The sequence below is a fragment of the Oryza glaberrima genome, chromosome 2 (assembly GCF_000147395.1).
Source record: "Oryza glaberrima chromosome 2, OglaRS2, whole genome shotgun sequence".
NCBI classification, from domain to species: domain Eukaryota; kingdom Viridiplantae; phylum Streptophyta; class Magnoliopsida; order Poales; family Poaceae; genus Oryza; species Oryza glaberrima.
Window position 1 is genome coordinate 10771514 of NC_068327.1, and position 16065 is coordinate 10787578.

General features: G+C 38.6%; 1 protein-coding gene across 2 annotated transcripts; it reads right to left on the minus strand.

The window, feature by feature from the left end:
- Window positions 1–9534: 9534 nt before the first annotated feature.
- On the minus strand, window positions 9535–12516 carry LOC127761371 (calcineurin B-like protein 8). 2 transcript variants are annotated; one of them, XM_052285652.1, is made up of 9 exons: window positions 12386–12516; window positions 12126–12230; window positions 11939–12021; window positions 11777–11836; window positions 11492–11600; window positions 11319–11371; window positions 10857–10937; window positions 10594–10706; window positions 9535–10171 (listed from the first exon to the last, which is right to left on the minus strand). In XM_052285652.1, the coding sequence occupies exons 2-9, from the start codon at window positions 12202–12204 to the stop codon at window positions 10108–10110; spliced, it is 642 nt and encodes a 213-aa protein (XP_052141612.1). In that variant the 5' UTR covers window positions 12205–12230; window positions 12386–12516; the 3' UTR covers window positions 9535–10107. The 2 variants fall into 2 exon arrangements, with proteins under 2 accessions (XP_052141612.1, XP_052141611.1); XM_052285651.1 differs by having other exon boundaries at window positions 12126–12272.
- Window positions 12517–16065: the final 3549 nt, after the last annotated feature.

A 16065-nucleotide genomic window follows, 5' to 3' on the forward strand; every position in this document is an offset into this window, starting at 1 on the left:
ATAGGTTGGAGCGTGGAACGACTCCAGACCCGTTAGTGGGGCATGCACACCATCAAGGAGACGGAGATGCTTGCTGCCAAGCTGGACCTCCTCATGAAACGCTTGGACGACCACAACAAGAGGCCACAAGGCACCGTCAAAGCCTTGGACTCACACGTTATGTGTGAGGTCTACGGCAGCACGGGTCACTCTGGGAATGACTGCCCGGAGACCCGTGAAGAGGCGATGTACATGGGCAACAACAACAACAACGGGTATGTCCACAAGGAGGTCAGGGGTGGAACCAACCACGCCTATATTACCAGGGAGGTAACAACAACGATAACTTCTCTAACCAGCCCTCCTTGAAAGATCTCATCTTTGCGCAAGCTAAAACCACAGATGCTTTAAGCAAAAAGCTAGGTGCTAATGACAAGATCTTAGAAAACATAAATGCCAAGCTAGATGGCTTCGCTTCTGCGTTCCAAAACCAGCTGAGCTTTAATAAGATGATTGAAACACAGCTGGCTCAATTAGCTGCTTTAGTACCTGCAAATGAGTCTGGGAGGATTCTGGGGCAGCCCGAATCCTTCGTTGAAAATGTTAAGGTGATCACAACGATGGGAGGTAAGTACTCTCATGATCCGCCATATCCTAACCCTACAGGGACTAGCAGTATCACCAGAGAAGCACCATCTGGTAACACGGCTGATGAAGAAGTTCAACCAGAGAAGACTGTGCCGCAAGAGTACTGCGACACATGATTGCTGCCGTTTCCTCAAAGAAGCAGGAAACCGTCAATGGACGAGCAGTTTGCTCATTTTGTTGAAGCAATCTAGAAGATCCACATCAACGAGCCATTGTTGGATGCTATGCAAGTGCCAACATACGCACGTTATCTCAAGGACATCCTCAACAATAAGAGACCGCTCCCGACAACGGAGGTGGTCAAGCTGACGGAGCAGTGCAGCAATGTCATACTCCACAAGCTCCCGGAGAAGAAAAAGGATCCGGGGTGTCCCACAATCACCTGCTTGATCGGGACACAGCAATTCGACCAATCCCTTTGCGATCTTGGAGCAAGTGTCAGCGTCATGCCCAGGGACGTCTTTGACAAGCTCAATTTCACGGTGTTGGCACCAACACCAATGCGCCTGCAACTGGCCAACTCGTCAGTCCGTTACCCGACAGGGATAGCGGAGGATGTGCCGGTTAAGATACGGGATTTCTTCATCCAAGTTGACTTCGTGGTGCTAGACATGGACACGGAAAATGAGATGCCACTCATCTTGGGGCATCCGTTCCTTAGTACCACGGAAGCCAACATCGACGTGGGAACGGGGAGTCAATCAAACCGTCGGGATCCAGAGAACACGTACCGACGAAACTCTTGAAAGTATGTCAACTTTATTACATCAATATGTGTGTTTACAAAGTGCATCTAAAGCACTCATCTCTCAACTCACGAACTAGGATTGAAACCTCGAAGTAAACCCTAACTTTTGTCTCCTAAAAAGTCGATATCTTCTAGCCTCAACCCCTCATCTATTTATACCAAAAAACCCCCTACTCAAAGTAGGTGTAGAACTCTTATTCACAATAAGGCTCAATCTTCTAATTATCTTTCTCTCCAAAAATCACAGCTGCACCGGCCATGAAAAATCCAGCCATCACCGTGTCGGACTCCTTCACGTGCCAATCCACCATTGACATGCATCCTTCTCCGTACGGCTCCCGCTCGGTCCCCTCGCTAGACCGTCCTGAGCCGGCTTACCGCCAACGTACAGCCACCGAGCCGCTCTGCTGCACACGTACATGCATCTATGCTACAGTACCTCGTGTACTGTAGCAGCTCTTTTTCTCCTCCAATTTAATCCAATCTCCTTCGCGAACAACAACGCTTGCACGCACACCTCGTGAAGCCCGTTACAAAGATCATTCCCACATGGTGTCCATCCACCGTGTGCCATCTCGTATCCAACTTCGTCACCCGGTATTCTTGACCGTCTGGACCTTAACTTCTCCCTGAGTTAGTCCCGATCCATACCGGTGACCGAAGTTGATCTCCAAGAATCATGACTCTAGTCACCTTCTCACATGGTATCTCGATCGCACTAGATCTCTGCTCCTCCCTGAGCATAGTCCCGGTCCTCACCATTGACCAAGGCTGAACTCAAGTCACCTGCACATAATCAGACAAAACAACCGTTTCTGGGCACAGATATCACAACCTGACCCATATTAGTCACATGCACTCACACCAACATCCACACATATTCTCAAACCAATTCATTGATTAAATCATTTGTAAAGACAATTTGTTCAACACAAATATTAATCATGACAATGATTTCACACTCTCTAATGGGTGTTTCTCTAAAGATCTTGACAAAGTTAATGGCTGGTCGTTTGCAGTGGGTGATCCTGAAAATGGTGCATGAGAATCAATATGGTTTCATCAAAGGAAGGACAATTCAAGATTGTCTGGCCTGGTCCTTTGAATACATTCATCAATACCAACAATCTAAGAGGGAAATAGTCTTAAGCTTGACTTTGAGAAGGCTTTTGACACAATAGAACATTCTGCTCTCCTGGCCATTATGAGTAGTACGGGTTTTAATGATAAATAGTTGGGGTGGGTCAAGCAGATACTTCCCTCAGGGAATTCCTCAATTCTCCTAAATTGCGTGCTTGGAAAATCTTTTAGCTGTAAGAGAGGGGTGAGGCAAGGGGATCCCTTGTCACCTCTGCTTTTTGTCTTGGGAGCAGATCTTCTGCAGAGAATAGTAAACAAGGCTTGCTCTTTGGGTTTGTTGACAAAGCCTATAAATGACCAAGATGGAAAGGGTTTTCCAATAATCCAATATGTTGATGACACTTTGATTCTGCTGAAAGCCTCACAGTTTGAGCTCTTCTGCTTCAAAGCATTGTTTAATTCTTTTGCTCTATCCACTAGTCTCAAGGTAAACTATCACAAATCTTGCATCTACCCAATCAATGTGACAGAAGACAAGATAGAGCTGCTTGCTGGTTTGCTTGGATGTAAGGTGGGTTCGATGCCTTTTACTTATCTGGATCTTCCTATGGGGACAACTAGGCCAAGGGTTATTGATTTTGCTCCTTTAGTGGATAGAGTGGAAAGAAGATTAACGGCTAGCTCAGCTTTTTTGCTAGGGGGGGGGGGGGGGGGTAGACTAACCCTAATCAACTTAGTTCTTTCAGCAATCCCCACTTTCTATATGTGCTCTCTGAAGCTTTCTTTGACATTCATTGAGGCTATAGACATAGCAAGAAAGAATTGTTTATGGAGAGGTAATAACCCACATTCTTCTAGAAAATCTTTAGCGTCTTGGGAGCTTGTTTGCAGGCCAAAAGAGAAAGGAGGTTTGGGTGTTATAAATCTCAGATTCCAGAATATGGCTCTTTTATTGAAGCACCTAGACAAGTTCTATAGAAATATGAACCTTCCCTAGGTGGATCTTATATGGAAGTCATATTATGTCCAAAACCCCTCTCATTTAGTCTAAACAAGGGTTCTTTTTGGTGGAGAGATATTGTCTCTCTAGGAGACATTTTCAGAGGAATTGCTCAGTGCATTGTTCAGACAGGGACTTATGTTCTCTTTTGGAAAGATCTTTGGAATGGGGAGCTTAGATGCAATAAGTTCCCAAACCATTTCATGGTAGCATATAATAAAGATGAATATGTGAAGCAAGTATTCTCAAGGCCTTTGGAGGATGGTTTCATGTTGCCTGTGGATGCTGAAGCATATAGGGAATTTCTAGTCTTACAATCTCAACTTAACAATATTCAGCTGCAAGATGGTTTTGGAGATCACTGGAGTTATATCTAGAATGTTGATAAATATTCGGCGCAAAGGTTGTACAAAATGAATTTCTGTTGCTTGCAGCCTCCAAGGTCCCTTGTTTGGATTTGGAAAACAAAATGTGATGAAAATCAAAGTGTTTGCCTGGCTCTTATCAAAAGATAGGCTGAATACAAGGGACATGCTTGATCGTAGACATTGTGCTAAGGAGGAGGATGACCTCACCCTTTGTTCTGGGGTTGCAGAGAGACAAGATCTCATTTGTTTTTCACCTGTCCTTTTAGTTTGGAATGATCGCATCATTTGGGTATCAATTGGAATCATAATTTGAATTTCTACCAGATGGTAGTCCTTGCAAGAATTCAATTTGGTATAAGGGCGTTTTTTTTTGGAGATTTTCTTTGTAGTTGCATGGCAGATTTCGAAAGAGAGAAATGGTTTGATCTTTCATAATATACCCCCTTCAGTATAAGGTTGGAAGGTTCAGAGTTCAGGAATGAACTTCTTCTACATATGTGTAGAATGAAGGATCCCCTCAAGCAATTAGTTTTTATTGTTTTTATTGATTACAAACTTTGTAATTTTTTGAGTGTGTTTTATTCTCTTTGTAATTTGTAAATATTTTTTTATTTTTATAAAATCACACTGTTGGTCAAATGCCTGACATGAATTTACATAAAAAAAAACCACGTTACCCCGTCCTTTTTCCAAGCCTGATTCTCCTCGACCATACCCAACACAAGAGGCAAAAAGAGTATTTTTTTTTCCAAGAGACCGTAACCCCATCACGATCAATTACTGTTTAACAGCAGTAGGCTACACACTAGTTGAAGTTAACGTGCATAGCGGCAGGTGATGCATACATTTGCTTTTGTGGACAAATCTTTTGTGTTGGAAAACGGAAAATGGAGCAGCTCATTAGCACATAATTAATTAAGTATTTATTAAAATTAACTTGAAAATAGATTAATATGATTTTTTAAAGTAACTTTCTTATAGATTTTATTTTTACATATAATACATCATTTAGAAGTTTGATTTTATTTTTACATATAATACATCATTTAGAAGTTTGAAAACTGTGCATGTGGAAAAGATGATGGGAACACTGGGAACACAGACAGTCGAACGCAGCCAGTGTCAATATATGCAATACCTGTCTCTTTCACTCTATCGAAAACGTAATTAAACCATTAAGCAGCCACTCTTTGACTTATTTTTCCTTAGAAAAAAAATCAATAAGTTGAACATTGTATTTTTCAACGGTACGTTAAATTGCTCCTTGCACGGGCCAGTACTTATATGCGGAGATGTATACAGTGCATCGTACAGTAATTTGACTTGTAGGTTATTAGCGCATCGGATTTTTGGATTTATATGTTGATGCTAATTAATTAACTTGATGGGCTTACCGATCTTGATTGTATCAAAGGGCGATGCTATCATATCGAGCCTGTTGTTGGAGATGAAAAATCAATATATCTCTAACTTTGCTCCATGTTTGTTTATTTTGGCCAATAATTCCCGCCTAATAGATGCAATCCACTAATTTGAATAGAACTGAACACAAAGAAAAAATGAATTTCCGTGGCAGGTGTACAAGTCCCGATCAAATCAAATCAAATCAGTATGTACTTACCTGCAAGTTGAAGTAAAAAATTTGCATGCGTTAGGTTATCTTGCAATTAACTTATCAAGGATATTGTAAGTGGCAACATATCCTATGCACACAGGCCCTCACGTGTACACACGTACACACCAACTAAAAAATATCACCAAAAAATCTAGAAAAAATCATACACATACTTTCAGTTGTATTACACCTAGGGTTAAAATCTTAACGTCAAATTCATTATATTTTAGCCGTAACAAAAAAACAAAAATTCTAACAGTTTTAAGGTTGCAATTTTGTTAGAATTTTATCTTTTTTGTTATTCTCTATGTAGAATGAATTTGAAGATGCGACTTTGCACGTAGATGTAATACTATTGAAAGTACATGTATGAATTTTCCTAGAATTTTTTGTGATAATTTTTAGTTGGTGTACACGGTGTGTACACGCGAGTGCCTGTGTGCATAGGATACGCTCCCATTGTAAGTTGTTTATCTTGGCAAGTAAACACAGCAGTAGCTTTGTCTCAAGTGTCAACCTTTTATTGCACAAGTCAAGTGAAGTGATGGTAGGAAACACCAAAGCATGCATGATCCACGAAAGAAACCTGATGTTAATTATTGGAAAAAAAATACGAATTAGTTTTGTAATGAATTTTGGACACAGAAGCTTTGGCCCCATGATATGACAAATTGCCAGTACAACAATTGGAGTTTTGAAAACGTTATTCCCTAGTTTTGTGCAACAAGAAACAACAAGAATTACAGTTATGTTGGTAGTTAAATACACATATGTTTCAACAATGTTGGCTATGCTACAAGTGCGACAATTTTATTTATAATATTGATGAGCCAATTAAACGTAGTAAGTAGGGATAAAAATGGGCCAGCGTCTTCCTTTTTCGTAATTAAGTTGAATTCGACATATATATATAGATGCGGATGCATTATTTTAGTTTAGAAAAATAGTGTCGAGTCGGAACTGAGACGGATCGAAAATGGAATTAAAAATTGCTAGATATTACTCGTCTATAGACTATAGGGAGTGCAGATCCATTATTTGAAAAAAAAAAGTAGTTCTCTCCTGGCCTCTAGGCTCCAGCAACGAGCAGAGTAGCAACTCAAACTGCAGACCAATGGGTGTCATTCTAGATCAAAGTCTGTAAAACATTCTAGAGAAGACAGATTTTTTAATTGTATGCCATATTGATATATCACGTCCAATTACTAAACCACCCTTTTTTAGTACAATTTAGAGCGCACTCACCACCATTTGTAAGCACATGCATGTCCTCTACATACTCTTGAAATAGAGGCATCGAAATCTTATAGAGCATGGTGGACATGCTAAATCACCTACTGAGTACATAATCATAAAATTGGTGGACACTAGTGCTAGATCTAGAATCTGAATCCATTTATGTTAGGTGCCATCTCTTGTCGACCAGCTTCTGAATCTATGCTACAATAATTATTTTTATAAGGGACATAGAAGTACTAAAACTTCTACTCACGGACGGAGAATTATTTTTTTATGTATATTTTTTTATAAGGGACATACTCCTTCCGTCCCATAATATAAGGATTTTGAGTTTTTCTTACACTATTTGACCACTCGTCTTATTCAAAAAATTTGTGCAAATATAAAAACCGAAAAGTTGTGCTTAAAGTACTTTGGATAATAAAGTAAGTCACAAAAAAATAAATAACAATTCCAATTTTTTTTAATAAGACGAGTGGTCAAACAGCGCAAGCAAACACTCAAAATCTCTTATATTATGGGACGGAGGGAGTAGAAGTAACGAACCTTCTGGAGTTGATTTTGTGAAAAATTTTGAACTCTAGAATTGGGTATAATTCAGAACGGAGGGAGTATGTAAGAAATACGATAAAAAGAGTTAAAAACAACAAACGAGAATAGAAACAAGTCAGTTCAGATCTTGGGAGTTAAATAGACCTATGTCTCAATAGTGTTGATTATGCCACAGGAGCACCAATTTTATTTATACAATATTAGTGAGCCTATTAAGAGTGACAAGTAGGGATAAAAGTGAAATGGACTTTATGGTCGTACCATATCTTACGCCTCCATTTTTCCGGAACTTGAATTTAAACCGCTGACGATACAACACATATATAGATGCGAATATATTGCTTTAGTTTAGGAAAATGGTGTGAAGCCGAAGTTGCGATAGATCGAAAACGGAATTAAAAATTGTTGGATATTACTGGCGTATAGACTTGGAGAACGCAAATCCATTATTAGGAAAAAGAGTAGCCCTGTCTCCAGCAACGAGCTGAGTAGCAACTCAAAGTGTAAACCAATGATAAATGGTCTTATGCTTGGGGTAATGATAAGTTCTCCTCTCAGAAAGTTTATGCTACAAACTTCATGCATGTGCAGGCCCCTGCCTATTTAAAATGGATCTGAAAGAGTAATTGTACTATGAAAGTTAAGGTTTTTGGTTGGCTTCTATTAATTGATAGGTTAAACACTTCGTGATATGCTTGATAGAAAGTCTTGTGCCCCTGATGGAAGTGATTTAACCTATGTGTTATGTTCATCTGGAGAAAGAGAAACCCTTCAACACCATTTTTTCAGTAGCTCTTTTAGTACAGAGTGTTGGGCGCAGTTTGGTATAGTCTGTAATCTCTCTTTGTCCTTTGAGAATATGTTGAACCATGCAAGGAGCTCTTATCGATCTTCGCACTTCCTGGAGAAAGCTTTATATGTGGCCTGGAACATCTGGAAGCGACGAAATGGATTCATTTTTGATAATGCTTTGCCCTCTGTTCCCTCTTGGATGGCATTCTTTAAGAATGATCTATCCCTTCTTATTTTTCGCTTAAAATTAGATGAGAGATCAACTTTAATCTCCTGGTTATACCAGTTGTAATACTTTATTTTTTATATCTTAATAATATCCTTTAACTGTGGGGGCTTCCCATACGGTGCTTTCCTAAAAAAAAGGTGTAAACCAATGGATGTCATAGTGATAGTCCAAAGCATGTAAATATATTTAGAGAAGAAGACAAACTTTTTTAAGTTTGTGCCATATTGGCATATCACATCCTATGTATCACCAAACCATCCGTTTTTAGAGTACTACAATTTAGTGCACACCCACCACTGTGTAAGCATATGCATGTTCTTTACATAAGCTTGAAGTATCATTGGAGACATCAAAATCTTGTAGAGCTCAGGCATATGCATATCCACTTAGCATGTATTTGGTTTAAGGCTTGAGATGGATCGGATTGGATTGAACCTATGTTTCAGGATATTTGATTACAGAACATGTGGGATGGGATGATCCCAGACAGGGAATATTCCTCTGGTGAACCAATCCAACCCATTATTTTTTTCTTGCTGACATGTTGGTCATCCCTTAGCATGTTTTTGGTTTAAGGGTTAGGATGGATCGTATTGTATTGAATCTATTTTTCAGAATGTTTGGTTGGAGGACAGATGGAATATGATGATTGCTAACTGGGAATATTCCACTAAGATCTGAGTTCATTTTGTTCCTCAAAACTGGTGAACCAATCCAAACCTTTTTTTTTCTTGCTGACATGCGGGCCATCTCTTAAAAAGTACGATCACCCTATCTCTTATGCCAAACGAATAGATAAGACCATTTCATCTCAAAGACAGGGATAAGTGCAACCCATCTCAACTCATTCTCAAACCAAACATATGCATTACACACGTAGTCCTAAAATTGGTGGATACTAATGTCAAATCATCAATAAATAACACCCCTAGGAGTACGGTTTTTCTCTTTTTTTAAAAAAAAAAATTATTTTGCTCCTCGAAATAATGACACGTGTTTCTATAGCGCTAGTCTAGAATTAAACCCTATTGGGTTGAGTGCTATCTCTGGCCAACCAGCTTCCGATCCAATGCTATAATCATTTTTTAACCACATAAAGATTCAACAAGTGGAATATAATATGTCACCTATTGTCACCGTTCTAGCAACGGTGGAATAGAACATTTCATAATAATGGAAATAGTTTCAACTTCTACATTTAATATGCATTTGGACATTACTTATTATGTAACTGTAACACAGCATTGCTAAATGAAGAAAATGTAACATTAAACATAGCTTAAAAATCGTCACAAGATCAGTTCGGAATAAGTTTGCACAAATCCTACTACAAAATTTCCATCCATGCACAACAAATGCGCATGTGTATGACCACTGTCTCAAGATTGCGACGCACCACGATGGTATTCTACCATGTTTGGGGAGCTTAAAATTTTGAGAAGCAGCTAGTGAGAATCTGGAGAATTTGGGAAATTCAGCTTCTGGCTTCTAGTTCCATTTCTGGATTCTACAACTGTAACTTCTCAGAATCTGAATGAAAATCTGGACTGTTTTAGGGAGCTTCTAGCAACTGGAAATTCCAGGAGAAGTCTACAGCTCTGTCCAAGTGTGCAACGCATCTCAACTTCTGCAATCCATCAGAGATGTCATCGAGACCTGAAGATCAGTCATGTACAGGTGAACTATTTTATCCTTAGCCTACATACTGTTCTTCAGTGCTGAGGTCTTCACTATTGCTGCATTCTGTGTGCCCATGTCTGATGATTGTGATTCATCTAGCTCTGTTCCCATGGTTTCCTCATGTAGTCATGCCCCTTTGTGAGAAATATAAATGGAGCACAGAGGGTACCATGGATGTTACAACTCTTCCTCACAAACTTCAGAGTTCAGAATAAAGCTGGGGAATACCATGGTTATGTCCCTGAACAGAAAGTGAACAATTTAGGCATCAGAATTGATCATGGCACATCAGAATTACAAAATTTATGGGTTTTGTTCACTTTGATGCCAAAATTAACCCTTCCAAATTTTGGCAATACCAAAATTTGGCCAAGTTTCGTAGGGTAGAAGTGTGTGGGTGTTGTTTGGTTTGTTACTATGCTAAATATTCTTGTATAGTGTTACGTCGAGAGGTTTCTAGAAAATCACCAAAATTTGGCATGGTAAGGTATGGTGGAGTATTTGGGATGTACTTAGACTGCTACCTTGCCAAAATTTGACAATGCTAAGTTTGATACGGTTGAAAATGGTAACAAACTGAACAACCCCTATATTTAGTGATAAAGTGATGTAAAACAGTAAAACGTAATTGGAGTGAAACCTGAAACTTGTAGACAGACTTACTTTAGGTATGGAAGAGTCATGTTCTTCAGCAAAGCCGGGTTTTTACTCGCAAACGTTTTCCATTCATCGGGGTCGATCTTCCCGTCATCGTTTAAGTCTGCTTGCTTGAACGTCTGTAAAAGCTCAAGTTAGCATAAAGGTTAATGATATGATTTATTCATGAAAGCAGTGGCAACTTTGTGAAAGAAATGAACTGAAATCTGCTAAAAAATGCCTGGGAAATAGAAAAACTGAAGGTAGTATTTAATCTGAATGCACTTTGCCTGATCCACGATTTTTTCTACAGCTTCTTCAGATAGGAATAGATCTGATTCATTCAGAAGAGCAAGCACCATTTCGTGCAACTGCTTGATTCATAAGAAAGAAAAATAGTTTCAGTAACTCCAGGACTGCCAGTTAAAATGGTAAGACGGTATGCATATTATTTTCCAACGGTACACATACAAATTTCCAGTTTTTCACACTCAGCCAGTTTGAATTGAGGCTTCTTATGGATATGTAAGGATTTATTTAAATCAAATATCAACTGGATCCAACAAATATTTGGAAACACACCATTTATGTTTCTTTGATGGTATAGATGTGTACCGTCACCATCAGTTCTGTAGACTATTAATGCATGGAAATTACTATATGTTGAGTCATTTCCACACAGTATATGGGTAACATGTTTGATTTATGGAACTAAAAAGATGATAAGTAATTCTAATTTCTAAAATGCATACCTCTTCACGTTCAATGCATCCAGTTCCTCTCAGGTCATACAACCTAAATGCAACTACAAAAAAGAATACTGTCAAATACCAAAATGGCATAAACAGAAGGTAGTTATTAAAGAAAACAAAATCAAGATAGTTAAATTGACCATATATAATGAGAAAGAGCTGGAACTCCTTACAGGCAATCTTGTCTCCCAAAGGCGTTTCCGGGTGAAAAATGCTGAGGGATCGAACGAACTCCCCGAAATCGATAACACCGTTGCGCTTCAGATCAAAGAGATCAAATATCTGCACTTGTGGTGAAACACTGTCAGCATTTTCACATAAGAACAGGTTCTACAATTCAGCCAAACATATGTAGAACTGTGCTTCTTCAGATAATGCCTTTTTGCACTGATACATCATGGTCTATATGTTGAAATAAAATCCACTGATGAAATGGACTGGGTATCACTGCTACTGACCCGATTGGCGAAAAGGTTCTTCTTGTTGCTGTTCCTGAAGAGAGCTAGCTGGAACTCCTCCTGTACATGGAAAGGGCCGTTTGCAATTGACATATTTTTCATCAGAATTTCAGAGCTACATGGTCAATCTCACAAGTTTGAGCAGATTTTTTAAGCAAGTACCTTGTGAATGAGACCATCTCTGAATATGGAATGGCTTATCTTCTTGAACAGCTCAAAGAGGGCCTCCACTTCACTCACTGAAACTGCAAGAAGAATAGCAATAAATTACAATTATTATTATTCAGGGTTTTCCAAAAGAGAACCTGTAAATATTTTTCCATGGTGTATCCAGTGAATCAAATCCTACATGTAGTCTCTTTGGCCAGAATAGCAGGATCCTCATGTTGTGGAGCTCTGTTGAACTGCTTTGATGATACACAGCCCATTTTATACAAACCACGCCCTTAATATCCTGTAGTTACAAACTTTCACTGCATAAAGTGATAGATGGAACCTAAAACAAAATGGAGAAAGGCATTGCTGGCATCAACACAAGAAATAGTGAAGCCACATGCAAAAGCAAAATCAGGTAAAACAAAACAGCTTAGAAACACAGAAGAATCTAACCTGGGAAACAAATACAAATTCAGATCTTGTTTTCAGTACTGAAGTTCAACAGGAGGATGACTCTCTAGTAGCTACAGAGACAGTCTGTACCTACTGTCTTTCAAGCTTAATGCAGAATTGCAGATACAATGGACAGAGGGTAGAAGAAGAGGAGGAAGATGCTACTATATGTGCATATATATAATTCATCTGCACATCAATCTGTCGTAACAAGAGTTGACCTTACAGGCTCCTTGCAACATCAATGTAATGTTTTATTGTTCATTTCATCATCGATCTGTCACTGTTTCTGAAGAGTTAAAAATGTTGAGATTAAATTAACCAAGGCTATTCTAATATAGTTTACAATTGTGTCTTGGGCTCTTGGCCTATATGGTATACGAATTAACTAATGAGCCATATGCTCGAGGATTCTTTATGTTAATGTCAAGTGACGCCGATTAGGTTAAGATGTCTACGAGTTTGTGCTTGATGTAAAAAAAAGTGTCAAACGTCATCTTGTACACATCAAATGGTTTGTTTATAGATGGACTGGATGTCTGAATCCAAAGGTGACGCATGATGCGGCTAGATGATACTCGTAGACATAATAATAATAATAATTCCGTCACCAGCATTCTCTTTCTCAACTAATCACAATCCTCCACCACTCAATTTTCTCACATAAAAAAAAAACCTCCACTTCTTAACCAATTACAACCTTCTCCTATTTAATTCTACCTATTTTCTTAATATCCATGTTTAACCCTAAAAATTCTTATATTCTAGGACGGAAGGAGTAGTTGATAGAAGGGGAAAAACTTAACAATTTAATTATCTGAAGGAAGTATGCAGCATTACGGACGAACACAACGTCAGAGACGCATGGAGAAGACATCAGCTGACGAGGCCAACGGTTGGCAGCAAGCCGGCTTCTTGGTAATATACCAAGAAAATGGAATGAGGTATCAAGAAACGTTTTGATCTTTTTTTTTGGCTATACATTTCTGACAGAACAAAGGAGTTTTCCTCTTATTTTTACGCTTACGATTCTGAAAAAGAAGGGTTTTACCCTGGATGGCAGTATTTACCAAAATACAGTGAGTTGCAAAACTTTTAATTTTCACATAAAGAGTAAAAGAAAATTTAACCTGTGATAGAAAAACCTTTTGGGTACTAAAATAGTTGAACATAAATTTTTTTCCAGAAAACTTTCTATTGAAGACTATAAAGTTTTTTATTGAACCGATGCAATGACTCAACATAATCATGAGAAAAAGTTGTCTTTTGCGCAAACAAAATTAAAAGGAATATTTTTTTTACTGTTATAAAGAACTATAAGTTTTTTCAGCTTACGGTGCTCGGGAATTATACGAGATACTTCTTAAGGTGCTTGGGAATCTCTTAAAGGGTAATTTAGAAATAGAAAATAATTTAACAGTCGGTTTTAAGTAAAAACAATCAATCTCAACTATCATAATTGCTCGCTGCTAATTGAATAAATTCCATCATGTTAAGGTATTTAGAAAATCTCATTTGATGATGGCCATCAGATCCAAAAATACAAGCACATTCGATGTAATCAAGGTCTGACTGTCCTCTAGCTAAAAGCAACTCCGAATAATATTAAGTGGATCCCAATAATATGTACTGCAACGATCAATTAAAACCTTGTCTTTTTCATGTAATTAACCGATACAAATTTACTTATCTAGCCTTTCATCTAATCTTGATACGTGGCCCACGTTTTTAGGTACCTTGTGTTGGAAACCATTAGATTACAACCAATCAACGGCTATCAGGGTTCCCAATCCCACTAAAAAATCTACTGGACCATAGCTTCATTTTTCTTTTCTTCCTAATCAGTAAAAACTTTTCTATCCAACAGAAAGTTTTAAGATGAGCTACAGAAACAACTAGTTCTATAAAAACAAGTAATCAACTAAAGAAAACGTAAATTTTGCCCTATTTGGCTAATGGGATAGGGAAATGATTTCCTACCCACCAAAAGACATATTTAAATCATAACCATTCATTCTCCCTCTTCTATTTAATCTTAACCCTTCATTCATTTCCCAATCCCAATCCCATCCCTCATTTCCCATTATCCAAACACACTCAAAAAAGTTTCAGTTTTGCGGAAGCACACCTGCACCCCTTACCGGATGCACCAAAGATAAAAAGCAGGCGCACATTTACGAGTTAAGATTTCCATGTTATCTTCAAAAGAAAAAAAGATTACCGTGTTAATTAACGAAGGTGGACTATCAATCTCTCCTCGTTAGCCATGTATGATCTCCCTCTGCGGGATAAGATCATGAATCATGATTTTACTGTGCTACCAGTCCCATTGCCGCTACCATTGGGCAAGAAAATGGGAGTAAAAAACAAAAGAACAACTCACAGAATAGTTATCCCAGCTGTCTGCCATGACAGCGAACCAATCCGTCACTTGATACAGTTTCTGTTCAGATTCTGACCAAATGACCGATCGAGTTCAGCACCATCGCCATCGATTGTATAGCGCCAGTAGCATATCACTGCGGTGACGTGTTTTACCGTCGAAAGAAAGAAAAAATGGGGTCTGATCTGAGGCTGCTACTTTGATTTGTACGAACGAATCCTTGACTTCGCAGCACCAGCCCTACCAAACTGGTACTCCAGCCTATTTTTTGACTCAAGTACTGCAAGGGAGGCCCCAGTAGCGTGGATTTTATTCAGAGGGTAGAACCAAAGTACAGAGGGAAAATTACAAGTCATTAGTCCAAACAAAAAGTCTCTCTTTATAGGATTCAGGCGAACGGAGAGGAGTTGGTCATTCTTGTAAAGAGTCCTCCAATTTTGGACCAAAGGTGTTTTGTTCTTAAAATTTTTGCAATTCCTTTGTTTTCAAATATGCCACTCTGCGAAGCAAGCCGTATTGCTACTTCTCTGGCCTCCTTTAGCATCTCACCCAGATCAAGAGGTATTCCAGTGTATTGAGATCAAGCTCCAGCATTGCCTACTGAATGGGCAATCAAAAAATAAGTGTAGGAATGTTTCCCTGTATTGTTGGTCACAAAGCACACATGTCAAATTACTTTCTTCAGGTGCACAGTTCTTCCTATCAAGCATGTCTTTGGTGTTCAGCCTGTCAACTAGGAGTGGCCAAACAAACGCTTTTTATCTTCATTGTACACTTGGCCTTCCAGATCCATTGTAAGTGTGGAATCTGTTGTGTAAACATGAAGTTCCTTGCGTAAACTTTCTGTGAAGAATATCTATCATTTCCCCAGGTATACGCCCATTTATCATACTCAGAGATGGGGCTGTAATTGAAGTCCATAAATTGCATATGTAACATCTCTTGGTGTGCTTGTTCCGGCAGGGGTAATGCAAATGCCAAATGGATGTCTTTTTGTAACGCCGTAGCAATTGACTCCAGCATTATTCTATAAAAAGAAGGCCAAGAAATATCACGATTTTCAAGTTCAATATTTTCACAATTCCTGACCAATCTCAAGGGTGTTTACAGTATACTACTGTATAGTATGATAAAAAAAAAACTTAATTTGTCAACAGATTGTTACCTGACAAAAGAAAAATGTGTCTTATGGCTCATTTGAAAAGGAAAACCCAGGAAAGGAAATTTAACATTTCTGTCACAGATAATATAGTTCTGGGGTCAAACCGAATAAGCATACTCTCAAGTGAAAATCATT